This window comes from Lagenorhynchus albirostris, chromosome 19 (genome assembly GCF_949774975.1).
Source record: "Lagenorhynchus albirostris chromosome 19, mLagAlb1.1, whole genome shotgun sequence".
NCBI lineage: Eukaryota > Metazoa > Chordata > Mammalia > Artiodactyla > Delphinidae > Lagenorhynchus > Lagenorhynchus albirostris.
In genome coordinates this window covers 2,977,082-3,004,658 of record NC_083113.1, presented here as the reverse complement: position 1 = coordinate 3,004,658, position 27,577 = coordinate 2,977,082, and the positions used below count along the sequence as shown (strand labels likewise).

The following is a 27,577-nucleotide window of genomic DNA, read 5'->3' as shown; positions in this document are numbered from 1 at the left end:
GTTGTTTTGGGGTCTGTTGGGTGTCTCCGCCTTGTCTGAGTCTCCGGAAATCTGCTTTGAACTGGGGTGACGAGAGCGGGAAGGCACGAGAGGAGGCAGGCGCTGCACTGCACTGAGGCGGGTCTGACGTTCGGGCAGCAGCGCCCGGAGGTGACCCGATTCTGGGTAGGGGACAGGGATGCCTGGGGCCCGACCTGGTCCGCCGCTCCCGGCCTGGCTCCGCCCACAGACTCCGATGGCTGCGGCAGCGCTTAGAGTCCCGGCTCAGGTAAACACTCGTCCTCCGGTCTCTCACCGCCCTCACCCCACCGGACACCAAAGGCCCCACTGATCGTCCCCTGCTCGAGCCCCTGGGTCCAAGTCAGTAGGGAGCTCGTTGGGGGAGGGGTCCCCCATTTCTGTCAGCCAGTATGATGGGGTGTGGGAGAGGGTTACAGGCAGAGGGACCGGCACAATCAAAGACTTGGAACAATAACCGAACTGAGAGGCTTAAATTTGAAGTTTCTCTAGAGTCTGCACGGAACAGCTTAAGGGGATGAGTCCCACGTGAAAAGGCAGCCGGAGCAGCTGGGCCTTCATTCTGCGGCCGCTGGTGGCCACGGAGGGTTGTGAAGTAGAGAGACTCTATGTGTCAAAGTTTTCCAAAGGCTTCTCAGGGAAAAACAGACGGGGGTGGGGGTGATAAGAGTGGAGACTAGGAGACCTGTGAGCAAGTAAGCACAATAGACTAATAGAGAGTGCTGGTGCGGACTGGACCATTGCTGGTGGCAACAGCGGGGAGGATTGATCAGATTTCTTATGGGCTTTAAGCACTGAACAGACAGGATTTCCTGCTGCCCCAGATGTGGCTGTGAAAAAGTAGGGAAGGAAGGACGATGCTGTTTCTTGGTTTGCAGGGAGCAGGCTTCAGGGATAAGACTGGGAGTTGGATTTTGGACATAGTAACCCTGAGATGTCCCAGAGTGGAGGTGTCATGTGGGTAGCTTGCTTACTCACTCATGGGTTTCTGCGGAGGGATCTGGGCTGGAGATATCCAAGGGATGATGGGTGGTGGCCTGGACCAGGGCAAGCACTGTGGGTCCTATTTAGGAAGGAGAATCAAAGTTTTTATTTCAGTTAAGCCTGGAGGGTTGGGCTGCCCCCAAAGGGGTGGAGTCCTGTGCTCCAAAGTGGTTCTGGCTGGTGTGTGCAGGAATGGAGGGTTATAGGATATAAGGACCCAGGTCTGGGGTGGAGACTGAGATGTTCAGTGGTGTAGATTTGCGACTCCAGGCTCAGCAGGCCCTCATTTCCGCTCCTTGTGGAGAAAAAGAATACTCAGCGAGGCTAGTAGAGCATCTCCTTTGGTGCCTAAGTTCCCCCAGCTTTTAGGGCAGGAGGGATGAGCAGCTGCTCCAGTGCAAATGCCCCTAGCAGGATTCCCTTCAGGAGAGTGTACAGCAGGCAGTTAGGTTGCCAGTAGGACTAATATCTACTCAATATTCTCAGGCCCAAGTCCCCAGTTTATTAAATCGTGAGTTTATGAAATAAATACTCATTTAACACTAACTGGTAAAAATACATATATACATGTGTACATAAATTAAAATAACATGGCTTTTAAATAACAATTAAAAAATAAATAACAAATAACATATAAAAAACAAATAAATAACATGGCTTTAACAAGTTAATGATTATAAACACTTAATAATTGGTTGAAATTTCAATATACTGCTAAGCATTCAATTAAATCAAACATCTTCAATATTGTATTTTCGTAGTTAAAAGGCATGTTAAAAAACTGCATTTTTAATACCTACCAGGAAATCTTGACAGAAGCATCACTTATGAGGACAGTAAGAGTTGATATTTAGAACTTGTTGCATATGAATGCATTTGATGCAGACAGCAGCCCCACTGAGTGGACACCATTGTTATCCCCATTTGACAGACCACAACACTGAGGCACAGGGAGGTCGAGTATTTGTCCAAGGTCGCACAGCTGGTAAGAGGCATCACTGAGGACTGAGGCCCAGATGGTGTAAGGCACCTTGATTGAGCCTTTGGGCCCAACATTATTGCCTGCTTCTCACAGCCTTGCTTTTCCATAGGTTGCTGTGGCTGCAGAATCACTTGCAGACCATGAAGAGGTAAGTGAAAGGTATAGTCGGTCTTCACTCTTTTCACCTCCCACCTGCATGGGCTCCAGGATTGTAGTGTCTTGGGACTTTACCTGCTACTCTCCCTACCCTGCCATCTGAGATCCCTGGAAGGTGGTCATCCAAGGTCAGGTCCCTGAGTCCAGACCAGGAATTATACAGATTGGTTTCCATTTCTGGCAACCGGTGGCATGACGCTTAGAAGAAATTCCATTCACAGTGGTCAACATTAGAAGATGCTAGAGGTGAGGTTGAGCTGGGAATGACCAGGCAACCTTAGGTCTCCATTATGTCTGGTGGAAATAGCAGGAAGCAGGCGTTAGACCTGGAATGGTGGGCTGAAGAGGTGGGCCTCTATCCGGAGGGTGGTGGGAGCCATAGAAGGTTTGGAGCCGAGGAGGGAACTGATCTGACCCAGGCTTAACAAGCATTTTCTGCTGTAGAGTAGAGAGAAGACTGTTGGGTTACAGGGAGACCAGGGAGGAGGCTACTGCAATAGTCCAGGTGAGTGTTGGTAGCTGGACCAGAGTAGTGGCAGTGGAGGTGGGAGACATGTTGGAGTCTGTGTCTGTTTTTTTTAAGTAGGTCTGAGCAGACTTTCTGATGTGGAGGGTGGGAGAGAGAAGAGGAAGAGTCGGGTGACTCTGAGATGTTTGGCCTTAGTAGCTAGAAGCAGGGTTAGTACTACCATGTCGAAGTCAGCGGCAAGAGTAATTTTCAGTGGGAATATTAGGAGCTAGGTTCTGGCTGTTGAACTGAGATGCTCCAGAAAACCCTTGAGTGGATTCATCCAGTGGATACCTGGACACACACATCTTGAGTTCAGATTGGATTCACCCACAATATGGATGGTGTGTGGACCAGGATGGAACTGTGATCAGATTTGGCAGGGGGCACCTTCAGGTCCTGTGGCAGTGTGTTAGGTGACAAGGGAGGAGTGTGTGGGGCCGAGGACTGGGTCTCTTGCTAGATGGGGTGGTGGGCTTCACAGAAACACGTAAGGGAACATAGTGGCCATGGGGAGGCGTTGTAGGAGTGAGGAGGATCTGGCTGGTGACCAGGGTTTCCATGGGGAGTGGATATGAGACAAGGCAGGGAGTTGACAGCAAACCTGGTGCTATTGCTTATTCATCAAGCTATGGGCTCCCCAGACTTGTTCTTATCCCCACTGTGACCTGGAGGTTAGCACAAGATCACACAGTGTCCTCTGGGACAGCTATTAGGCCTGATGTGAGAGACAGGTGGATCTGGGCTTTTGTTCTTTTTTTTTTTTTTTTAAATTTTTTGGCCACGCTGCGCACATGTGGGATCTTAGTTCCCCGACCAGGGATGGAACCCGAGCCTCCTGCATTGGAAGCACAGAGTCTTAACCACTGGACCACCAGGGAAGTCCCTGGACCTGGGCTTTGAATAAGTATCAAAGGAAGCTGAGACTGATGAGGGGACAGCTTTGCAACACAGAAGTGGAAGAGGGCTGAGTGTACCTGAGATCTGTGCATCGTTTTGGGTGGCTGACGATGAAGCAAGGATAAGGGCCAAGTAAGGAGGCCTTCAAAGCAGGCCTGGGGGTTGCCCCTGGCAGTTAGTGCCTTTGGAACACTGGGACAGTAGGATTCTGATTGCACTTGCCAAGCACCCTCAGGATGCCACGTGCACACTGGAACGTGGTGAGGCCAGGGAGATGCAGGATGTGGTGTAGTGGGTGGTGGTGGCCGTGAGGGGTTGGGGCTGTGAAGGGGGGTGTGGTGTAAAGAACAATGTATAGGGCTTCCCTGGTGGTACAGTGGTTAAAAATCCGCCTGCCAATGCAGGGGACATGGGTTTGAGCCCTGGTCTGGGAAGATCCCACATGCCGTGGAGCAACTAAGCCCGTGTGCTACAACTACTGAGCCTGCGCTCTAGAGCCCTCAAGCCACAAATACTGAGCCTGTGTTCCACAACTACTGAAGCCCTCTTGCCTAGAGCCTGTGCTCCACAACAGGAGAAGCCAGTGCAATAAGAAGCCCGTGCACCACAATGAAGAGTAGCCCCCACTCGCCACAAATAGAGAAAGCCTGCGTGCAGTAAAGAAGACCCAACGCAGCCAAAAATAAATAAATAAATTTATATTTAAAAAAAATAAAAGAACGATGTACATGTTGGGAGGGAGTGTCAACTGATGGCCCCAGGCCCTTGGACTGGGGCCTGAGGGGAGGACAGTGACTCAGTTTTGGTTGTGTTTGGGAAGCACAATCTAGAGGATCCCAGGTAAGCTGTCGGGCAGAAGGGTGAGGCTCTGCAGGCCAGCACCAGGGCTCAGATGACACATACCCCCCTGCCTGTTGTCAATGAGGGCCGAACACAGTGATTGATGGGATGGCCAGCAGAGGGTGGGCATCAATGGCATCAGGGCCTGGGATCTCCTCTGAGGTTGGTGGCTTGGGAGGAGGGTGGATATTTGGGGAGATGCTTAGAGTCCTGGGAAGGAGGCTGCACATAAACTGAACCATCCCCATCTTGGCAGGGCCGAGTGACATTTGAGGATGTGGCTGTCTACTTCTCACAGGAGGAGTGGGGACTCCTTGATAAAGCCCAGAGACTCCTGTACCGCAGTGTGATGCTGGAGAACTTCTCACTGATGGCCTCTCTGGGTAAGTTCCTTGCACCCCACAGCTTAGGCGGGGCTCTGCTCTTCCCCTTCTCCAAGGGCAGGTCTGTCCTTCCCAAAGCTGGTCCATGGGTACTGCGTCCTTCCCTGTGTGCTGTAGTAGGTGTTGTGAGTGAAAGCCTGGGCTGGGTACACTACCCCTTCTGTCCCCAAGCTGCTGCTGCCCCAAAGTTGTGCAGGAAAGGGTTTGGGGATCAGGAGTGTTGTAGTCAAACCGATGGATCACACGCTACTGGCCTTTCCCTGGCCTGATGCTGTGGAGATCCATGGCAGTCCTGTGCCCCCAGTTCTGCCCTCTCCCTTTGGCTGACATGGGATCGGCCTGTGCCAGGAATCGAGGTACCAACACGGCCACTGCTTGACTGGGTTGTTCCTGCAAGATCCTTCTCCAAGCTTCTTGTTTGTAATATTCAGTCTTCATCCCTGTGGGCTGCCGTGGAGCGGGTTGTTTTGACCTGCCTGCCTTGTCCCTCCCTTAGGACTCACATTTTCCAGGACCCAGGAAATTACTCAGCTGGAGCAGTGGGGAGAGCCCTTTGTGCCTGCCTGTGGAGTCGTGATCACAGCCATGCCAAGAGGTGCTTGGAGGGAGGAAGTGGGGAAGAGGGAACTCAGGGATGGGTTCAAATCATACCAGGAGTCTCTCCATGGTGCCCTGATGTTTTGGTGTCAAACAAGGGGCCAAGGGTGATTTTCTCCTTTTCTTCCTCAGCTCTGCCCGCTGCTCAGGGCAGCTCTGGTTTCTGACCCAGGGCTGACCCCACCCATCCTCCACTGCTCCCTCTCCAGTGCTCACAAACAGTAGACCCATTTTGTGCTCTTTTATGACATGGCCAGGCAGATGCAGCCACGAGAGGAAACACAGGACAGCCTAAGGAAAAAAACAAAGTTTATTATGCTCACAGGTCCAGAGAGAGAGTCACTGCACGCCAAGAGGGGGGTCAAGTGGGAGGAGCGCAAGGGAGCAGGCTAAATGGAGCAGGGGGGAAGCAGAGGGTGAGGATCTGTTGGCAAGTGTCTCTGTTGGTGGTTGGGGGGAGAATGCAAGAAAAGGCACGAGGGGATTTATTTATTTATTTATTTGGGGCTGCGTTGGGTCTTTGTTGCTGCGCGCGGGCTTTCTCTAGTTGCGGCGAGTGGGGGCTGCTCTTTGTTGCAGTGCATGGGTTTCTCATTGTGGTGACTTCTCTTGTTGTAGAGCGCGGGCTCTAGGCACACGGGCTTCAGTAGTTGTGGCATACGGGCTCCGTAGTTGTGGCTCGCAGGCTCTAGAGCGCAGGCCCAGTAGCTGTGGTGTATGGGATTAGCTGCTTCGTGGCATGTGGGATCTTCCCAGACAAGGGCTCGAACCCATGTCCCCTGAATTGGCAGACAGATTCTTAACCACTACACCATCAGGGAAGTCCCAACACGAAGGGATTTTATTGGTGCATTTAAACGTACTAGGTCACACTCAGGGGAGGACCAGAAGGGCAACTTGTGGCAGGGACCAGCCTCCTCACACTGGTGCCACTGGGGGGAGGCTCACAGCCTCTTTGTGGGGATGCCGAGGGAGCAGGAAAACAGGGAGCTTCAAAGCTTGCAATATAGTTGGCCCTGTGGTGTCTCAACATCGTTATAAACTCTCATTGGGATGGGTGACGCTTGCCACCTGGGTTGTGGCGATGTTACAGGTGACAGGAATAGTTTGTTCTTGCCACCAAAGGCAATCTTTGACAAAGGTGACAACTAAGAAGGGTCCTACCAGATATATAATGAGGGTTTGAAACCCAGGCCGCAGCCAGCACGGCAGGTAGTAGGGGAAAGGCAAGAGAACAGATCAGGCACCTCCGGGTTTAAGGGAGTCTTTTGGAAGCTTTTGGTTCTGTTACAAAAGATTTTTACCACTTGTCCTAATCCTCATAGCTTGGCCTGTAGCTGTCCTGAGCCACCTTTCCTGGCTAGTAAACAATCAGGAGCCAGTCTGTTATCCATGACCATTTGGGCTCAGAGACTTGTAGGTTTGTTGAATAAGGGCGAAGGTTTCCTGCACCCTTTGTACGTGATCTGAGAGGGCCGCTGAAAGGCGCTGGTTGGCAGACGTGATCTGATCTTGTTGGACAAAGGCTGCTGTACTGGTGCCAAACCTGGTGTCTCCTGCGGCTACCACAAGTCTGATTAAGATGGGAATAAATAGGGACTTCCCTGGTGGTCCAGTGTTTAAGACTCCACACTTCTGCTGCTGGGGGCATGGGCCCAATCCCTGGTTGGGGAATTAAGATCCCGCATGCCACACGATATAGCCAAAAAAATAAAAAAATAAGATGGGAATAGATAATTGCCTGTTTTGCCCAGCGTCCTTGGGTTGATGGAAAAAGGGAGGTACCTGGTGGATAAAGAACTGGAGTGAGGATGGGACCTGGTCCACGTCCTGGAAGTAATTGTGGGCTGGGCTGTTTAAATAACTCACGGGCAACTTTGTAAATGTATGTTGGGTTTCTTCAAAAGTAAAGGCGAACTGGGGCTGTGATTAAGGGGTCATAGGCCCAGAATAAAATATACTGGGTCAGATCCACTCTGGCCAAGTAGTCACTGGTGCCCTCTTGATGTCTTCAGTTAATTGGATTATGTTAGGTGTTGGACCCCTGATGGGGGGAACTTGAGCTTTAAGGTTTCGATAATCAACAGTTAAGTGCCACTCCTATTAAGGAGAAATAGCAGGAATCATCTCCCCTTCTTTTAGTAGATCTTGAACAACGAGTCAAAGGCCAGTACCTTGTTTCAGGTGATACTATGGCATGTTTACTACCTTCACCAGCAGGGGCAACTCCACAGGTTCTCACTTTGTGAGAGGGACTTGAGCTTGTTCAGGTGTCATACACATCTGTCTCTCACAGGAAAACTCAAAGCATCAGGGGTCACCATCACGGGCAGCTGTTTGATAAAGATTGTTGACACCTGGTGCAGTGTGTTTGCCATGACTAGTTCTACCACTATCACCCTGGAGGCAGTAGGGGGTGTCAGCCTCTCGGGAAAGAATGCTAGGCGTGGGGGGTCGTTATCCGCACACCAGGCGGCGGATGTGAGTCAGGGTGCGCAGAGCTCTTGTGGCACGTCTGGAGATAGTTCCATCCATGGCCTCCCATTTGGTGTGAGATATACCAATAAGGTTAAGCAACAAAGCTCTGTATCGGGATAGGCGCCTGCAAGAACAACTCCTGGACTCTGTGACAAAGAGGGCCTCCTGGTTTAGAAACGGGCTCAGGGTTCTCCTTGTCTGAATGCCCAAAGAACTGATAGATCCATTGAACCATTCCAGTTTTTGCAGAGGAGCACATGGGCTTCCTTTACTGTTTCCCATTGGGCATCTCCAGGCCATGAAAATCCAATTCAGTTAACGGCAGGGCTTCTGAGTCCCAAGTGGTTGTAGAGGCTTCAGATTCCTCATCTGAGGCCTATATAATCCCATCAAAAGTTTTGGTCTCTGTCACACCTACCCTGGCATTTGGGATGCCCTCTGTCCTCCCTGAGGTCCTTCAGCCCCAAAATATCAGGTGAGAATTGAACTTGGAGGGCCAAAATATCTTTAATTATGCATCTTAACCTCTTTCCAAATGCTGGCAGCTGCCTCATCTCTGGGGCTGAATGTGCACCCATGTTAAATGCTCTCAGTAACCAATCAGCTCCCTTTCCCCACCTCTTTGAATGAAATCTTTAAGAATCATTGGTATTTCTAGTCTTGTGAAATTGCAAGTTTCACCTTATAATTCCTTATGATCTCCTGTGCTCTTGAGCCGCTGGGTCTGAGAAGACCTTGGATGCTTCCTTTCTGTAGCCCCTCTCGTAGGCAGCAGCTTCCCTTTCTAAGGTGACTTCAGCTGGGTTGGGATCCATTCAGGACAGCTCTGGTGGCCAGATCTTTTCCGATCGTTCTTAGACCTCAGGAGCTGAGCAGTAGTTGGCAGGTTGATAGGCAGTGGCACTAAGTAGAGCCCAGCAATTTTGCAAAGATGTTTTACTTTGAAATAATTGGCTCACCTCCTCTGGTTATTGGGAGTTGCTGGAATTAAATGTGCCTGCTAAGATCCTGGCCTGTAAGATCTTGAGCCACTGATCTCCAGGAATGGTGCCCCCAATACCCATGGGATCAGGAGACAAAGAGCGACAGCAGTGAAGAAGTGGTTGCCAGCACCATCGACCTTCACAGAGTGCCACGGTGGACTTCTCTGAAGGGGATGCAGCATCACTGGTTAGGACTGAGGAGAGGAACAGGGGGAAGGTGCAAGGGGATTTCACTGGTGAGTTTAAATGGCCCTGGGTCTCAGTCAGGAAGGTAGGTAAGAGAACTTGTGGCAGGGGCCCACCTTCTCACACTGGTGCACATGGTGGCATAGTTTACAGCTTTTTTGTGGGGCTGTTGAGGCAACAGGAGAATGGGAAGTTTTCCAGGTCACAATACAAGCTTTCACTCCATGTGTCATGAGGTGTACACATATCCTTAATAGTCCTTGAACACCAGCTACTCAATTGCCTTCAATTTTTCTGGGCCTGGACACACCCTTCTGCACTGTGTACCTGTGTCACCAGCAGCTGAAACCCTGCTGAAAGCCATTTGAGGAGGAGTGTGTTGGAGACCCTGCCTTTCCTCCCTGGGATGCACCCCATCTTGTATCCTTGCTACTCATGAGTCCCCATGATCTATGAGGTTGTCAGGTCTGGCACTGCACAGTGAGCTCTCCCTCACCCTGCCAGTAATCCCAGGAACTCCATACTGGCTGTGTCAGACACATTTGTGAGGGTGCTGCCCCGTCCCGCCAAAGTCTACATACTATTCATCAGCATTTATCTGCTTTCAGGTTGTTGGTGTGGAGCGGAGGCTGAGGACGTGGCACCTGAGCAGGGTGTTTATGTAGAGGGAGTGCTCAGAGCAAACCTTCACCAACACCAGAAGCTGAGCTCTGGAGAGAAACCCTCAAGAAGAGAAGAGGGTGAGGAGGGTGGGAAGGTCTCCCCAACTAGCTCTGGTCTTCCCAAGCATCAGGTGGCTCACAGCAGAGGGGAGCCACATAGGAGCACTGAAAGTGGGGAGGGCTTTCACCCTGGAAAAAGGCATTACAGATGCAGTGAGTGTGGGAAAGCCTTTGGTCAGAAATACTTACTTGTTCAGCACCAGAGACTACACACTGGAGAAAAACCTTATGAATGCAGCGAATGTGGCAAATTATTTAGCCATAAATCCAACCTTTTTATACACCAAATAGTTCACACTGGTGAAAGGCCTTACCAGTGTAGTGAATGCGGAAAATCTTTTAGTCGCAATGCTGACCTCATTCAACACCGGAGAGTTCACACTGGAGAAAAGCCTTTTAAATGTAGTGAATGTGGAAAAGCCTTCAGGCATAATTCCACACTTGTTCAGCATCACAGAATCCACACTGGAGTGAGGCCTTATGAGTGCAGCGAATGTGGGAAGTTCTTTAGCTTTAACTCAAGCCTCATGAAACATCAGAGAGTTCACACTGGAGAAAGGCCTTATAAGTGCAGCGAGTGTGGGAAATTCTATAGCCACAAATCAAGCCTTATTAATCACTGGCGAGTTCACACTGGAGAAAGGCCTTATGAGTGCAGCGAATGTGGGAAATTCTTTAGCCAAAGCTCTAGCCTCATGCAACACCGAAAAGTTCACACTGGAGAAAAGCCTTTTAAGTGCAATGAATGTGGAAGATTATTTAGTGAGAATTCTAGCCTCGTTAAACACCAGAGGGTTCACACTGGAGCAAGGCCTTATGAGTGCAGGGAATGTGGGAAATTGTTCCGCCACAGCTCCAGCCTTGTTAAACATCGGAGGATTCACACTGGAGAAATGCCCTATGAGTGCAGCAGTTGTGGGAAATCATTTAGCCAGCGTTTCAACCTCATTCAACACCATAAAGTTCACAGTGGAGAAAAGTCTTGAATGCAGCTAATGTAGAAAAGTCTTTAAGCAAAGGTCCACTCTGATTCAGCAACAGAAACTGCACAGCTCAAACAGGCCTTATGAATACGGGGACCTGAAGAAAGTTTGCAGCCAAAGTCTTAATCCTGTTTGGCACCAGAAAGTTCAGACTGGGGAAAGGCCTTAAGAGTGCAGGGCATGTGCTGTCTCCTGGTCAACCTAACTTAAACATAGAAGCTCTGAGAGCAGCCTTTATGAGTGAGCCAACAATTGAATATCATTCATCCAAACATGCACACTGGAGCAGGATGAGAATTGCTGACATCCTGCTCCTCTTGAGAGGCTAGTCCTCTGCCAGGCAGCTCTAAGGAGAGGGAGCCCTGTGTTCTTGGCTGCCTCAGTCTGGAGTTTTCATCTCTGAGTTCGAAGCAGGGAGAGAGGGTGTGGCCTTGGTTCAGATGTGACTGGCTCTTGCTGTTCGTCCTGAGTATTAGATTTCCTTAAATGTTTCCTCATTTACTGTGTAGACTTAGGATCATTTCTAGAGGCTTTAGATGGTGTTTTTATAATTTTTCACCAGTTTCATTGGGAATCAGGGCTTGCAGAGCTCCTTACACTGCCATGCTGGAAGTTGATGCAAATATTTAACTTTTTAAGAACTTGCCACCTTGTGTTCTAAATGGTTATGCCATCTCACATTTCCTGGAGTGTATTCGTTTTCCAATTTCTTCACATCCTTCCTGACCTTTGTATGTAAGACACTGGCCATTCATTTTAGCCATTCTAGTAGGTATGTAGTAGTATTTCACTGTGGTTTTAATTTGCATTTCCCTAATGACTCCCTGTGTATTTGCCATCCATATATCTTTAGTGAATTATCTGTTCAAAGTTTTTTGCCTACTATTAAGGAACTGTCTTGTAATTTCTTAATATATTCTGGGTGCAAGTTACTCATTTGATATATGCTTTACCAATATTTCCTCACAGTCTGTGGCTTTGCTTTTCATTTCTTAACGTTATCTTTCCTAGAGTAGAATTTCTTAATTTTCATGAAATCCAATTTACCCATTCGTTTTTTATTGATTGTACTTTTGGTATTGTACTCTTTCTCTTATCTTTGACTGTAAAAAAAGCCTTATCTGAGTATGCTATTGGAGTCTTAAGACCCTTTTAAATATCCAGTCTTGGGACTTCCCTGGCAGCACAGTGGTTAAGAATCCACCTGCCGATGCAGGGGACACAGGTTCGAGCCCTGGTCCAGGTAGATCCCACATGCTGTGAAGCAACTAAGCCCGTGCACCACAATTATTGAGCCTGCGATCTAGAGCCCATGCTCTAGAGCCCACAAGCCACAATTACTGAAGCCTGCATGCCTAGAGCCCATGCTCTGCAACAAGAGAAGCCACCGCAATACACAATGAAGAGTAGCCCCTGCTTGCCACAACCAGAGAAAGACTGTGCACAGCAACAAAGACCAAACACAGCCAAAAATAAATAGATAAATCAATAAATTTTAAAAATAAATATCCAATTTTGTGAAATTTCTGTAAATTTAAATACACATAAAAAACAACGTATGTAGAAATGTTTATATATGAACACATTCCCTATCTCTTCTGAGACAGCCTAGAAAGAAGTGGCATTCCAGCAGCTGTGAGCATATTTATTGTCCAGTTATTGGCTTATGAATATGATATTTCAATAAAAAGAACCAGAACTCCTTAGATAAGAGGCTATTTCCAGGTTGGAGCTGGAAAAGTATAACACGAGCATAGGAAATATTCTTGCATTAGAAAGTAAAGAAGTACTTGAAGGGAATTTCCTGGCGATCCAATGGTGAGGACTCAGTGCTCTCACTGCCGTAGCCTGTGTTCAGTCTCTGGTCGGGGAACTAAGATCCCACAAGCTGCGTAGCATGGCCAAAAAAAAAAAAAGTACTTGATGAATAATGTTGATGTATTAGCTTTCTATTGCTGTCCTAAAAAATTACCACAAACTTATGGCTTAAACAACATAAATTTATATTATAGTTCTATATGTCATATGCCCACTGAGACCTGGGATTGGTTCACTGTGCTAAACTCAAGTTGTTGGCAGGGTTGTGTATTTTTTCATGGAGTGGAGGAAATTCTGTTTCCTGCTCATTTTTCTTTTTTTTGAGATACGCGGGCCTCTCACCACTGTGGCCTCTCCCATCACGGAGCTCAGGCTCAGCGGCCATGGCTCACGGGCCTAGCCGCTCCACGGCATGTGGGATCCTCCCGGACCGGGGCATGAACCTGCATCCCCTGCATCAGCAGGCAGACTCTCAACCACTGCGCCACCAGGGAAGCCCCTGTTTCCTGTTCATTTGAGTCATTAGGCAATTTCAGTTCCTTGTGGTTGTAGGGCTGATATTCCTGTTTTCTTGGTGGCTGTCAGCTACCAGGTCATCCCTGGAACATGTAAAAACTCTTAAAGAATATTTAAAGATGAAACAGTACCAATTACACAGAAATTCTTCTAAAACAAGATTCAAACACTTCCCAACTAGTTAAGTGAATGATGCTATTAAAACACTATGGACCAATACCCACATGATCACAGATACAACAAAAACCTTAACAAAATTTTAGCACACTGAATCCAGCCATATACATATGTAAACACATAAATCATAACCTAGTGATGTTTATCAGGAAAGCAAAGATTTAACAACTGAATCTATAATCTATATTAATAGACTAAAATAAAAACAATCATCTCAAAGATGTAGTGGAAGAATTTCACAGAATTCAAAACCAGTGAATGATACAAATTCTCAGCAAATTAGGATTAGATGGGAACTTCCTCAGCCTGATATAGTGTATCTATGAAAAAAACAACAGCTAATATATTTGATGGTGAAAGCCTAATGCTTTTGCCCTGATATTGGGAATAATGCAAGTATGTCTATGCTCATCACTTAACATTATACTAGTGGTCTGTGTTAGTAACATAAAAAAAAAAATTCTAAAGATTGTAAAGGTAGAACCAAAACTGTCTATTCATGTAAGACATGATTATGTTGAAAATTACAACTCATTCACCAAAAAGCTATTAGGTCTAATGATTGAGTTTAGCAAGTTCCCAGGATAAAAAAGCCAATATACAAAAATTACTTGTGTTTACATATACTAGCAATGAAAGTTTGGAAATTGAAAAAAAGAAATCCGTTACAATACCATCAAAATATGAAGTATTTAGAAATAAATTGAATAAAATATGTTCAAAAACAATAAAATTATCAAACACTACTGGCAAATTCTATAAAACATTTACAGGGTAAATAATACTACAATAACTTGTCCTTTCAGAAAATAAGAGAAGGATCAAATGCTTTCCAGCTCATTTTAAGAGAAAAACCTAATTGATATAAAAATGTAATGACTACAAAAAATTAGTAATTACAGAACTATAGTCCTAATTAATACAGGTGAAAAAAATCCTTAACAAAATATAGAGCAAATTAAATCTAGAAAAAAGTAAAAATAATAAAATATGGGGCTTCCCTGGTGGTGCAGTGGTTGAGAGTCTGCCTGCCGATGCGGGGGACGTGGGTTCGTACTCCGGTCCGGGAACATCCCACATGCCACGGAGCAGCTGGGCCTGTGGACCATGACCACTGGGCCTGCGCGTCCGGAGCCTGTGCTCCACAGCAGGAGAAACCACAGCAGTGAGAGGCCCACATACGGAAAAAAAATGATAATAATAAAAAAATATGTATCATTAGATCTTGTCAGAGGAAAATACAGCTGACTGAATACTAGGGAAACAATCACCCCCACAGTGTGTTCTGTAGCCAGAGAGAGCTTGTTATGACCTGAATCAGGGCACCTCCATCAGCTCTAAACCGTCTATGGCTCCCACCACCCTCAGAAGGCCCAGCTCCTCATTTGCCATTTCACAGCTGATTCCTGCCCACCTGCTCTCTCGTCCCAAAAGACATAGTGTAGACTTGTGGTTTCTAGAACATTCCCAGGTCAGTTCCACAACGAAGCATATGCACATGCTAGTTCTTGTGCCTGGCAACCCTTACCTTATCCTATTGGGTTTCAGAAATTGGAAGTGCATCACACAATCCCCGTTTTCGATTAAGGACCATAGGCCAAGAATAACTCACCTCTGAGTACCTCTAAAGCCCATGCACCACAATGAAGAGTAGCCCCTGCTCGCCACAGCTAGAGAAAGCCCACGCGCAGCAACAAATACCCAGCACAGCCAAAAATAAATAATAAAGAGCTAAATAAATAAATAACAACAAAAAAAAAACCAAAGAGAGACCCCGTTCCTCAGCCTGCCATTCCAGACCTGAATTCTCTCTCGCCACTCTGTCCCCAACAGGCAAAATGGAGATTCGCAATTCCACCCAGCTCAGCCTCACCTCCCTGCATTTTCACCTAGTGGTTCAAGTGCCTGGGATACCCCTGCACAGATCATCAATTAACTGAGTTGGGAACTCTTCCATATAAATCCTGGCCTGGATTCAGGGCACTAGGCTGGGACTGACTGACCGGCCTCCACGGCCCCCAGACTCAAAGGCAGAGTAAGGGGAAGTGAAGAGACCCAGGAAAATTTCGCTCTATATGGGGACGCCGGGATGATGTGTCTGGAGGTCCAAAGGGCCTGAGGGGCCATCCACTCACCAGTGTCGGGTCCGTCTGTGCCTCTGCCGCGGCCATGAGACCCTTTCCAGGGACCTGGGCCTTGCAACACAGGAGACCAGGGAGGGTCCCAACGGTTCAGCTGACGTCCCTAACCTGCGCCGCCCACCCTCAGCCCTGCCTCCGTGCAGGGAGGGAAAGAAGCTTCTTCCCGAGACTTTCTGCTCCCGGCCCTCGAGCCCGCTTATGGCTCGGGAGCTGCGTGCGATCCCGAGGACAGACGCAGGCGCAGTCAATACGACCGTCACGAGAATTCCGCCGGAAGTCTCGCCCAACGTGGGATCCCAGTCCTGCACAGTCATTGGCCCGGAGCTACCGCCTCTTGCCGCAGAGCCTCCTGGGTAATATTGCTTCCGCAGCACCACCTGGTACCTCGAAGGGCTCCCTTCCGGGAATCTCTGCGAAGGATCACAGGTGCCCGCGTGAGGGCTTCTGGGAAACGAAGTCGTCGGGCTCTAGAGGCGGAGCGAGGCGTCTTTGCTTCTTAAATAGCCACCACCCCATTTACGGGCCGTGTCTTCTGCAGCTAAGGAAAATGATTGGACGTGTTATTTCATACATGCCCAAGAGCTAAAATCCCCAAGGGACACACCAGACCATGATATCATGCAGATAGAAAGTGACTCCATTCAAAGATTCGACCTATGGCTTCCCTGGTGGCGCAGTGGTTGAGAGTCCGCCTGCCGATGCAGGGGACACGGGTTCGTGCCCCGGTCTGGGAAGATCCCACATGCCGCGAAGCAACTAGGCCCGTGAGCTATGGCCGCTGAGCCTGCGCGTCCGGAGCACAGGGAGAGGCCACAGCAGTGAAAGGCCCGCGTACCGCAAAAAAAAAAGAAAAAGATTCGACCTAATATTATCTTGCTACTCTTCAATTTCAGGGAGACTGAAGCTTGAGAGTCATTCTGTGAGCTCCAATACTGGTGAGGGACGAGAGGGAAAAGACTCCATAGAGGAGAAAAATGCAGCGATATTAGGCAGCCTTGAATAACGTGGGCAAGGTGCCGTCTGCTTTTCCGTCAGAAAACACCTCTGCCTCTATACTCACTGACTGAATTTGTATCCAACCCAGCTGTTATATCAAGATAGTATTTCTTACACCATTTTCCAAGGCATGTTCATTTCTTTTAGCAGTGTGACACCTAAGATCTATTTGAAAAGGAGAGATATCACCAAATTTCATTTCCTGCTATGACATTTCCTGCAGTGGTGGAATTGTGTAGAAAATGACCACCTAAACTCTGAGATAAACGTTCTGGTTTTCTGGATTTCGATCTGTTTGCTCTAATGGCAATAACATCTGCCAAAGGATTTGAAAGTATCTCTGAAAAACATTTGTGGAAGACAAGTGACTCCCCACCAGTTTCAGTCTACTAGCAAGATTATACACAATTACTTCATTCTATACATTAAACTTTATCCAATAAAAATTCACTAAGAAGATGCCACGTGTTTTCATTATATAGTATCTTTATTACTGAGGATATGCACATGATTGTGGTTACACAGCTCCAAGTCCTCAGATCAGAACATGGCTTCACCTCCTAATCAGCCTCACACTACAGTAATCAAGATGACTCAAGGTTTTTGTCCAAGCCGGAAGGATGGATTTGTCATTAACTGAGATAGAAAGGGTAGTGGTGGTGTTCATGGAGGAGGTTAGGAGGAAATATTAGAGTCTCACTTTTGAACATATTTTGTTTTAGAGTCAGTCAAACAGCCAAGTGAAACAAACTTTAGGCATTTCAATGTAGGACTCTTATTTATTTATTGTAAAACAAGTGAGAAGTTTTATTCTTTGATGGACTTTTTAATTTTATTGTATTTAAAAAATAAATTTATTTATTTATTTTTGGCTGCATTGGGTCTTTGCTGCTGTGCATGGGTCTTCTCTAGTTGTGGTGAGCAGGGGCTACTTTTCATTGCAGTGCACGGGCTTCTCATTGCGGTGGCTTCTCTTGTTGTGGAGCACAGGCTCTATGCACATGGGCTTCAGTAGTAGTGGCACATGGGCTCAGTAGTTGTGGCTTGCAGGCTCTAGAGCACAGGCTCAGTAGTTGTGGTACATGGGCTTAGTTGCTCCACAGCATGTGGGATCTTCCCGAACCAGGGATCAAACCCTTGTCGCCTGCATTGGCAGGTGGATTCTTAACCACTGCACTATCAGGGAAGCCCTTTGATGGACTTTTTTAGAATGATCATAGTTATGCAATCTAGACTCTGCAACAGAAGAAGAAATTCATGTTCAGAAATAACAACAAGTGGGACTTCCCTGGTGGCATAGTGGTTAAGCATCTGCCTCCCAATGCAGGGGACACGGGTTAGAGCCCTGGTCTGGGAAGATCCCACATGTCATGGAGCAACTAAGCCTGTGTACCACAACTACCGAGCCTGCATTCTAGAGCCCATGAGCCACAACTACTGAAGCACACATGCCACAACTACTGAAGCACACGTGCCTAGAGCCTGTGCTCCACAACAAGTGAAGCCACCGCAATGAGATGCCTGCGCACTGCAATGAAGAGTAGCCCCCACTCGCTGCAACTAGAGAAAGCCCGTGCACAGCAACGAAGACCCAACACAGCCAAAATAAATAATAAGAAAGAAAGAAAGAACACCAAATAAAATGCCTCATATATGAATTCCTGCAGTTACAGGTAAGTCCAATGTTTTAGAAAAAGTAAACAAAGAAAGCAGTCTCTCTGGGAAATATTTAAGGACTGTCTGACCTGGAGTTACAAAAAGATACTCCCTTGTCTCAAGGTGGGACAAATATGTGGTACCATTTACATTCCAGATCTCCAAAAGGGATCAGGCTGAGGGAGATTCCAGTTGAGCCCACACCCTTACTTAGCTCTTTTCCTTGCCTTGTACTCTATCATTAAACTTCTCCTGTTAATTTCTCCTAAATAAGTCATATGTCATTGAACCCTATGTCAGGTTCTGCTTTTGCAAAACCCAACTTTAGGCAGAACACATTTGGTCAAAACCTAAAATATTAATCATGTTAAGTATGTCAGTGATATTAAGTTTCTTTTCCATGAGAATATGAGCAAAGGCCAGGTAACCTGCCTTAAATGTGTAACTGCAGAATCAGACTAAAACTGGCCCTATCCTGTTTGTAACAAGATACTCAGTTGTTTCGCAAAGACAACAGAATAAAACCACAAGTTACGTGGCCAAACCATGCACTAAGATTTCAACCACAAACAACACTCAGAACCATAGTTTCTCCCCCTGTCCCTGCATGTAATTCTCTTCTTTTAGAGTGACTTTGTCTGGTTTTGGTATCAGGGCAATTGTAGAATAAATTTGGGAGTGTTCCATCCTCTTCAATTTTTTGGAATAGTTTGAAAAGGACTTGTATTAGCTCTTCTTTATATGTTTGGTAGAATTCCCTTGTGAAGCCATCCAGTCCTGAAGTTTTATTTCCTGGGATTTTTTTAAATTCAAAAAAAAAAACAGAATATACATACTTTTCAAGTGCACATGGAACATTCTCTAGGATAGACCACATATTAGGACACATAACAAGCCTTAACAAACTTAAGAAGATAGAAATTATTTAAAGTGTCTTTTTTTTTACCACAATGGTATAAAGTTAGAAATCAACCACACAAAGAAAAATGAGGAAAAAAATGATTACACGGAGACTAAATAACAATGCTACTAAAAAAGCAGTGGGTCAACGATGAAATCAAACAGGAAATCAGAAAATACATTGAAACAAATGACAATGAAAACACAGCCTTACAAAATCTGAGATGTAGCAAAAGCAGTCCTAAGAGGGAAGTTCATAGTGATACAGGCCTTCCTCAACAAGCAAACAAACAAAATCTCAAAAGAAAACCCCAACTTAACCTACCACCTAAAAAAATTAGAAAAAGTAGAACAAGCAAAATCCAAAGTCAGCAGAAGGAGCGAAATTATAAATGTAAGAGAGGAAATAGAGATTAAAAAAAAAACAAGAGAAAAGATCCATAAGACCATGAGATGGTTTTTTGAAAGGATAAACAAAATTGAAAACCTCTAGTCAGACTAACTGAGAAGAAAGAGAGACGACCCAAATAAACAAAAGAAGAAATCAAAGAGAAGAAATAACCACTGATACCACAGAAAAACAAAAAAAGTAAGAAAATACTATGATATGCCAACAAATTGGAAAACTTAGAATAAATGGACAAGTTTCTAGAAAGACAGAGCCTGCCAAAATTAACAAGAAGAAAGATAATTTGAACAGACCAATCACTAGAAGTGAAATACAATCTGTAGTTAAAAAAAAAAAATTCCCTGCAAACAGAAGTACAGGACCAGATGGCTTAACTGGGGAATTCTACCAAACATACACAGAAGAACCTATACTGATTGTTCTCAAACTCTTCTGAAAGAGTGAAGAGGGAGCCCTCCCAAAGTTACAAACACCCTGATACCAAAATCAGACAGACAATACCAAAAAAGAAAATCCCCCAGGGTAAAACCAATAATAGTCTGGAGTGAAAGAGACTTGCAATCTATGGCTCTACCATGGTCCCTCTACTTACAAGCAATATGAGCTGTGTGTCACCCCATCTACCTGGGCCCCATGTTCTCATCCACAAAATGCTCATACATTTGCCCTGCCTACCTGGGAAGGTTTATTTTAAAATTAATTATTTAATTAATTATTTAATTTTGGCTGTGTTTGGTCTTTGTTGCTGCACGTGGGCTTTCTCTAGTTGCAGCGAGCAGGAGCAACTCTTTGTTGTGGTGTGCAGGCTTCTCATTGCAGTGCTTTCTCATTGCGGAGCACAGGCTCTAGGCATGCAGACTTCAGTAGTTGTGGTGCATGGGCTTCAGTAGTTGTGGCTTGCAGACTCTACACCGCAGGCTCAGGAGTTGTGGCACAGAGGCTTAGTTGCTCCATGGCACGTGGGATCTTCACGGACCAGGGATCAAACCCCTGGGAAGGTTTTTAAGTGTGATGATGTAAAAGCATTTTGCAAACTTCTAAGCATTCTACCAATTTAAATGACTTTGAAAAAGAAGAAAAAAGAATGAAAATCACAGGCCAATATATTTGATGAATATAGATACAAAAATTCTCAACAAAATGTTAGCAACAAAATCCAACAACACATAAAAAAGATCATACACCACGACCTAGTTGGATTCATCCCAGAGTCACAAGGATGGTTCAACATATACAAATCAACCAATGTGATACACCACATCAAAAAAAGAAAAGACGAAAACCACAGATCATCTCAATAGATGCAAAAAAAGCATTTGATAAAATTCAATGTCCATTCATGATAAAAAAAAAACTCTCACCAAACTGCGTATAGATGGAACATATCTCAACATAATAAAAACCATTTATGACAAACCCACAGTCAATATAATACTCAACGGTGAAAAGCTGAAAGCCTTCCCACTAAATTCTGGAACAAGACAAGGATGCCCACACTCACCACTTCTATCAACATTGTATTGGAAATCCTAGCTACAGCAATCAGACAAGAAAAAGGTAAAGAGGTAAAATGGTCATTATATGCAGATGACATGATACTCTATATAGAAAACCCTAAAGATTCCACACAAAAACGATTAGGACTAGTTAATTAATTCAGCAAAGTAGCAGGATACAAGAGTAATATACAGAAACCTGTTGCATTTCTTTAAAATAACAATGAAGTATCAGAAAGTAAAAAAACAAAATCCTATTTAAAATCACGTCAAAAATAAAATAAAATAAAATACCTAGGAATAAACCTGACCAAGGAGGTGAAAGACACTGATACTATAAAACATTAATAAAGGAAACTGAAGATGATTCAAAGAAATGGAAAGATATTCCATGCTCTTGGATTGGAAGAATTAATAGTGTTAAAATTGCCATACTAGTCAAAGCAGTCTACAGATTTAATGTGATCCCTATCAAATTACCCATGACATTTTTCACATAATTAGAACAAATAATCCTAAAATTTATATGGATCCACAAAAGACCCAGAATTGCAAAAGCAATCCTGAGTAAAAAGAACAAAGCTGGAGGCATAACCCACTGGACTTCAGACAATACTATAAAGCTACAGTAATCAACATAGTGTGGTACTGACACAAAAACAGACACATAGATCAATGCAACAGAAAAGAGAGCCCAGAAATAAACCCACACACCCACAGTCAATTAATCTTCAACAAAAGAGGTAAGAATATATAATGGGAAGCAGACAAGCTCTTCAGCAAAGGATGTTGGGAAAGGTGGACAGCTGCATGTAAATCAATGAAGTTACAACACACCCTTACACCATACACAAAAATAAACTCAAAATGGCTTAAAGGCTGGGACTTCCCTGGCAGCCCAGTGGTTAAGACTCTGTGCCTCCACTACAGAAGACACGGATTTGATCCCTGGTTGGGGAACTAAGATCCTGCATGCTTTGTGGTGCAGGAAAAAAAAAAAGGCTTAAAGACTTAAGCATATGATACCATAAAACTCCTATAAGAGAACATAGGCAAAACATTCTCTGACATAAATCATATTAATGTTTTCTTAGTTCATTCTCCCAAGGCAAAAGAAATAAAAGCAAAAATAAACAAATGGGACCTAATCAAACTTACAAGCCTTTGCACAGCAAAGGAAACCATAAACAAAAAGAAAAGACAATCTACAACTGGGAGAAAATATTTGCAAATGATGCAACTGACAAGGGGTTAATTTCCAAAATATACAAACAGCTCAAAAAACTCAATATAAAAAAACAAACAGGGGCTTCCCTGGTGGCGCGGTGGTTGAGCGTCCACCTGCAGATGCTAGGGACACGGGTTCGTGCCCCGGTCTGGGAAGATCCCATATGCCACGGAGCAGCTGGGCCCGTGAGCCATGGCCGCTGAGCCTGCGCGTCCGGAGCCTGTGCTCCGCAACGGGAGAGGCCGCAACAGTGAGAGGCCCGCGTACCGCAAAAAACAAACAAACAAACAAACAAACAAATAAACAACACAATAAAAAGTGTGCAGAAGACCAAAACAGACATTTCTCCAAGAAGACATAAAGATGACAAACAGGCACATGAAAAAATGCTCAACACTGCTAATTATTAGAGAAATGCAAATCAAAACTATAATAAGGTATCACCTCACACCAGTTAAAATGGCTATCATGAAAAAGTCTACAAATAAACACTAGAGATGGTGTAGAGAAAAGGGAACCCTCCTTCACTGTTGGTGGGAATGTCAACTGGTGCAGCCACTATGGAAAGCAGTATGGAGGTTCCTTAAAAAAACTAAAAACAGAGTTACCATATGATCCAAAAATCCTGCTCCTGGGCATATATCAAGAAAAGATGAAACCTCTAATTCAAAAGGATACATGCACCTGAATGTTCATAGCAGCACTATTCATAATAGCCAAGACATGGAAGCAACCCAAGTGTCCATCAACAGATGAATGGATAAACAAGTTGTGGTATATATACACAATGGAATATTACTCAGCCATAAAAGAAGAATGAAATATTGCCATTTGCAGCAACATGGATGGACCTAGAGATTATCATACTGAGTGAAGTAAGTCAGACAGAGAAATAAAAATATTTAGGATATCACTTATATGTGGAATCTAAAGAAAAATATAAATGAATTTATTTACAAAACAGAAACAGACTCACAGACATAGAAAACAAACTTATGATTACCAAAGGGGGTGTGGGGAGAGGGAGAAATTAGGAGTATTGGATTAACAGATACACACTAATATAGATAAACAACAAAGATTTATTGTATAGCAGAGGGAACTATATTCAGTATCTTGTAATAAACTATAATAGAAAAGAATCTGAAAAAATTATACATATGTAACTGAATCACTTTGCTGTATACCTGAAACTAACACAATATTGTAAATCAACTATATTTCAATTAAAAAGAAAAGAGCTTCCCTGGTGGTGCAGTGGTTAAGAATCCGCCTGCCAATGCAGGGGACACGGGTTCAAGCCCTGGTCTGGGAAGATCCCATATGCTGCAGAGCAACTAAGCCCGTAGGCCACAACTGCTGAAGCCCATGCGCTTAGAGCCCATTCTCTGCAACAAGAGAATCCACTGTAATGAGAAGCCTGCACACCACAGCAAAGAATAGGCCCGCTCGCCACAACTAGAGAAAGTCTGCGCGCAGCAACAAAGACCCAACGCAGCCATAAATAAATAAATAAAATAAAATCAATTTAAAAAAAGAAAAAAGTCTCTCCAGATTTTCGTAACTTGAAACTTTTGAGTTTTGCTAAGTTAAGTTAAATGATGGAAGTTTATTGAATATCTAGATCATTCCCAAATAAGACACTGGGAAATTAATTACTGAACATAGACTTCCTTCTACAGGGAAATTAAAGATATTTAGGACTGTTAATAAATGTTTGGCCAGGGACTTTCCTGGTGGTGCAATTGTTAAGAATCCTCCTGCCAATGCAGGAGACACAGGTTCGATCTCTGGTCTGGGAAGATCCCACATGCCGCGGAGCAACTAAACCTGTGCACAACAACTACTGAAGCCCATGCATCCCAGGGCCCGCGTGCCACAACTACTGAGCCCGCGTGCTGCAACTACTGAAGCTCACGCACCTTGAGCCTGTGCTCTGCAATAAGAAGCCACCGCAATGAGAAGCCCGCGTACCCCAGCAAAAAGTAGCCCCTGCTCGCCACAAGTAGAGAAAGCCCACACGCAGCAATGAAGACCCAACACAGCCAAAAATAAATTTAAAAAAATATATATGTTTGGTGCCACAGGAGACATTTTCTATAAGAAAGCACTTTTTAAAAGAAATTATAAATAGTATTTATAAGTTTGCCAACTTACAGAATGTTAATGTAAAAGATAGTTCAAAATTGCTTGCTTCTTAGTTTTCACTTTAAATTAAGGTTTTAAAGGTGAATAATTCTAATTAATATATGTAATGAAAAACACTAAAAATTACTAAGGAAAACATCTTTGTATGCAAGAAAAAAGAAGGTACAAGGAAAGGAAATACACTTAGTTAAGAGAAAGTAATTTTGACCTAAAGAGAGGTTAAAAAGAGAGAGAGATAAAGAGAAGGCATAGGAAAAAATCTGAAGGTAAAAAAGGAAGTTATAGAAGGTTTGTGGAAAAGAAACCCTGGGGGAAGGGGGGAGGGGTTTGTGTGTGGTCAGGAGTAAGAATAGAATAAATTTAATTGAGTAAATGAATTTTAAGGGTAAGATGGTGCTAAAATCTAAATTTGGTTTCGTCTCTGTTGAGGACAGTGTTTTCTTAGAATACTGTTCAGCTATTGGGACTTCCCTCGCAGTCCAGTGGTTAAAACTCTGCCTTCCAAAGCAGAGGGTGAGGGTTCAATCCCTGGTTGGGGAGCTAAGATCCTACATGCCTCATGGCCAAAAAACCAAAATATAAAAAAAAGAAGCAATATTGTAACAAATTCAATAAAGACATATATATATATATATATATCAGCTATTGATAGCAGATTGTAAAGCTTATCTTTTAAGTAATCTATTATAACTTCCTGTATTTGCCTTTGAAATCTTTTATTGTCACTTTGGTAAAGTGCATAATTAAACATGTTTGACAGTGACTTATGATACTTCTTAGTCAACTGTTTTAAAACCTTTTTGATATTTATGACAAAATTCCCAAGGATCAAATTCTAATTCAGTTTCTTCTGACCTCTAGTGGGCCCCTGAAGAATCTCAGAGTCAGAGATATTAAGCTAATTAGGATTATTTGCTATGTGAAATTACATGGGAAGCATTGCCAAATGAGTGGTGATAAACCCTCCCAGGTTATAATGTATGGGTAAATGTCTTTGATATAAATATTCTAGATATTATATGAAATTTCTAAAATTTGACTATGTTCTGTTAGTCATAATTCTTAAAGTAAAAAAAAATCCACAAGTATAATGAAAATAGGTTACAGAATTAGAAAATTAAGCAGAATAAGAAAATTGACAAGGGAAGTAACCAGGAATACTGAGAGGAACCACAAGGTGAAGTTAAATAACAAAAACATATGTCAACAGAATTTATCGTGGGAATTTGGAAGTTTGCATAAACCTGAGAGTCTGACAACCATGACATTGTTGAGGTCATGGGTCAATCTACTCGTAATGACCTCCAGTGAGTCACAGACAATAATGATTGATAACTTCCCCTTATCATAGAGGTTCTGTGAAGGCACAGGAAGGGTCTAATTTAAATGCCCTGTTCTCACTGAGTGTAGGATGATTCAATTCTTCTAAGAGGGTGTATGGTCCAATTTTTTTCTCTCTAAAAAAATTATAAATGGGGACTTCCCTGGCGGCAGAGTGGTTAAGACTTCACTTTCCAATGCAGTGGGTGAGGGTTCGATCCCTGGTCAGGGAGCTAAGATCCCACATGCCTTGTGCCAAAAAACCAAAACAAAAACAGAAGCAATATTGTAACAAATTCAATAAAGATTTTAAAAATGGTCCACATCAAACCAAGAAAATCTTTAAAAAAAATTATGTCTTTGAGATGAAATCACAATAAAGTAAAGAGGATATAGAGGTAGACGATAGATAGATGACAGAAGAATGGATCCATTTTTATAGGTGAGGAATGGAAGCCAAGGCCCTAGGAGGGTAGAGAGTGGCGATTACTGATAAAGAGGACATCTAAGTACTTGAGATGTAATGAACAGCCTTCTGCCAAGGATAAAAATTTAGAGACACATCATTAAAGTCTCCATGACACAACATGCCCCTCATCAGCAGATACAACACAGACACTAGGCCTCTACTCAGAGTAGGAACTCATCTTCTTCATCCTATTACTCACAACCTACCTTATCTTGAAGCCTCTACAGTGAACCCTGTTTATGGTCAGTGTGTTTAGTGAGATGCCAGTGAGACAAGTTTCAAAACAATGCAACTGAGGAGAAAGGGGAAGTGTCAGGCACTCCTGATGTACGTTGATGAGGCGCAACATTCCTCTGGTTTCCTCAGCAAATGCCTTTCCTGATTTTATGGCTTTGTTCTTATCTGTCTATATCTATGTATCTATATATATATAACCTTCCTAAGGTGGTTCCTTTTTTACTGTCCTGACCTCAGGAAGTGAAATTTATTTTAAGAATAGTTATTGTTGGGTTTCCTGACATAAATGTTTTCTAAGAATCAGATACCTGAAGAGATACTTACCAAATGTGTATTTGCTCCCGTAACAAGGACTGCCGTGGCAGAAACTGAGAGTCTGCAATGGGGACACAAATGCCCGAGATAAATGTTTAGAACCCAACGATGTCATCTGCTCTTGGAGGTGATTACCACATCACCTGTAAGTGCACTGACAGTGTCTGCAGACAGAGAGGAGACAAACTCTGAAAAACATTTGGGACTCTGTAACTACCAAGAGCTATTAAAAGTGCTTAATGAGATAGATATCAGGATTTCCCTGGTGATCCAGGGGTGAAAACTCCACGTTTCCACTGCAAGGAGAGTGGGTTCAATCCCTGGTTGGGGAAATAATATCCTGCATGTCGCACAGCCAAAAAAAAAAAAAAAAAAAAAAGGATAGATATGCATCAGGAGTGGCAGAAATTGATGGCGGAAAACCTGTTTTTGAAATAAACAATCAAACTCCCAATGGAATGTGAGAAAAAAAACCCTCTGAGATCTAATAAGAGAAGGAAGCCAATAAAATAACTATTGGGACTTTTTAGTTGATTTAAAGGCTTTTTGCAAAATATGATTTGTCCCATAACTCAGAGCATTTTGAGGGTAGCGAAACTGAAGGAAAAGGCAGGGTGAGGAGAAAGGCAGGGTAAGGAGAGTTAGAAAGTATACCCACAGTTGTGCAATTGAACGTGAAATGAGTGTTGTCATTTTGTTATGTATTTCAAGACATCAATATGTGCCATAGGTGTTTCAGACATGTTTCTAGGAATATGAAATATATCAGTGTACAACATGTAAATACATATTCCCCTACTGGAACTTAGTCTGTATTTGATAGAAATATACAATAAGCAGTTCATCTATGATATTAAGTTGCATAGTGTAATAGAAGGTAATGGGTTCTAAGGAAGTAAGAAGGGCAGCAAATAGGTGACGAAAAAATTAGGAGTTTATGATGGGTCCAGACACTAAACTGAGTGTCCATATTTGGACTCATAGTGAAGATGAAAACTGTGGACATATTTTAGGTGGTTTATTTCTTCCTT

The 27,577-nt window shown here is 44.1% G+C and overlaps 1 protein-coding gene across 1 annotated transcript; it reads left to right on the top strand.

The window, feature by feature from the left end:
- On the top strand, positions 1 to 13,191 carry LOC132509361 (zinc finger protein 773-like). Its single transcript, XM_060130330.1, has 5 exons — positions 1 to 268; positions 2,094 to 2,132; positions 4,645 to 4,771; positions 5,268 to 5,366; positions 9,624 to 13,191. Exons 1-5 carry the CDS (start codon positions 179 to 181, stop codon positions 10,721 to 10,723), a joined length of 1,455 nt encoding a protein of 484 aa, XP_059986313.1. The 5' UTR covers positions 1 to 178; the 3' UTR covers positions 10,724 to 13,191.
- The last annotated feature ends 14,386 nt before the right edge of the window (positions 13,192 to 27,577 follow it).

Excerpts from the sequence above, each read along its gene's own strand:
- LOC132509361 (XM_060130330.1), top strand. The coding sequence starts at position 179 with ATGCCTGGGGCCCGACCTGGTCCGCCGCTCCCGGCCTGGCTCCGCCCA. Across the intron at positions 269-2,093 it reads CGCTTAGAGTCCCGGCTCAG|GTTGCTGTGGCTGCAGAATC; the intron begins GTAAACACTCGT and ends GCTTTTCCATAG. Across the intron at positions 5,367-9,623 it reads GATCACAGCCATGCCAAGAG|GTTGTTGGTGTGGAGCGGAG; the intron begins GTGCTTGGAGGG and ends ATCTGCTTTCAG.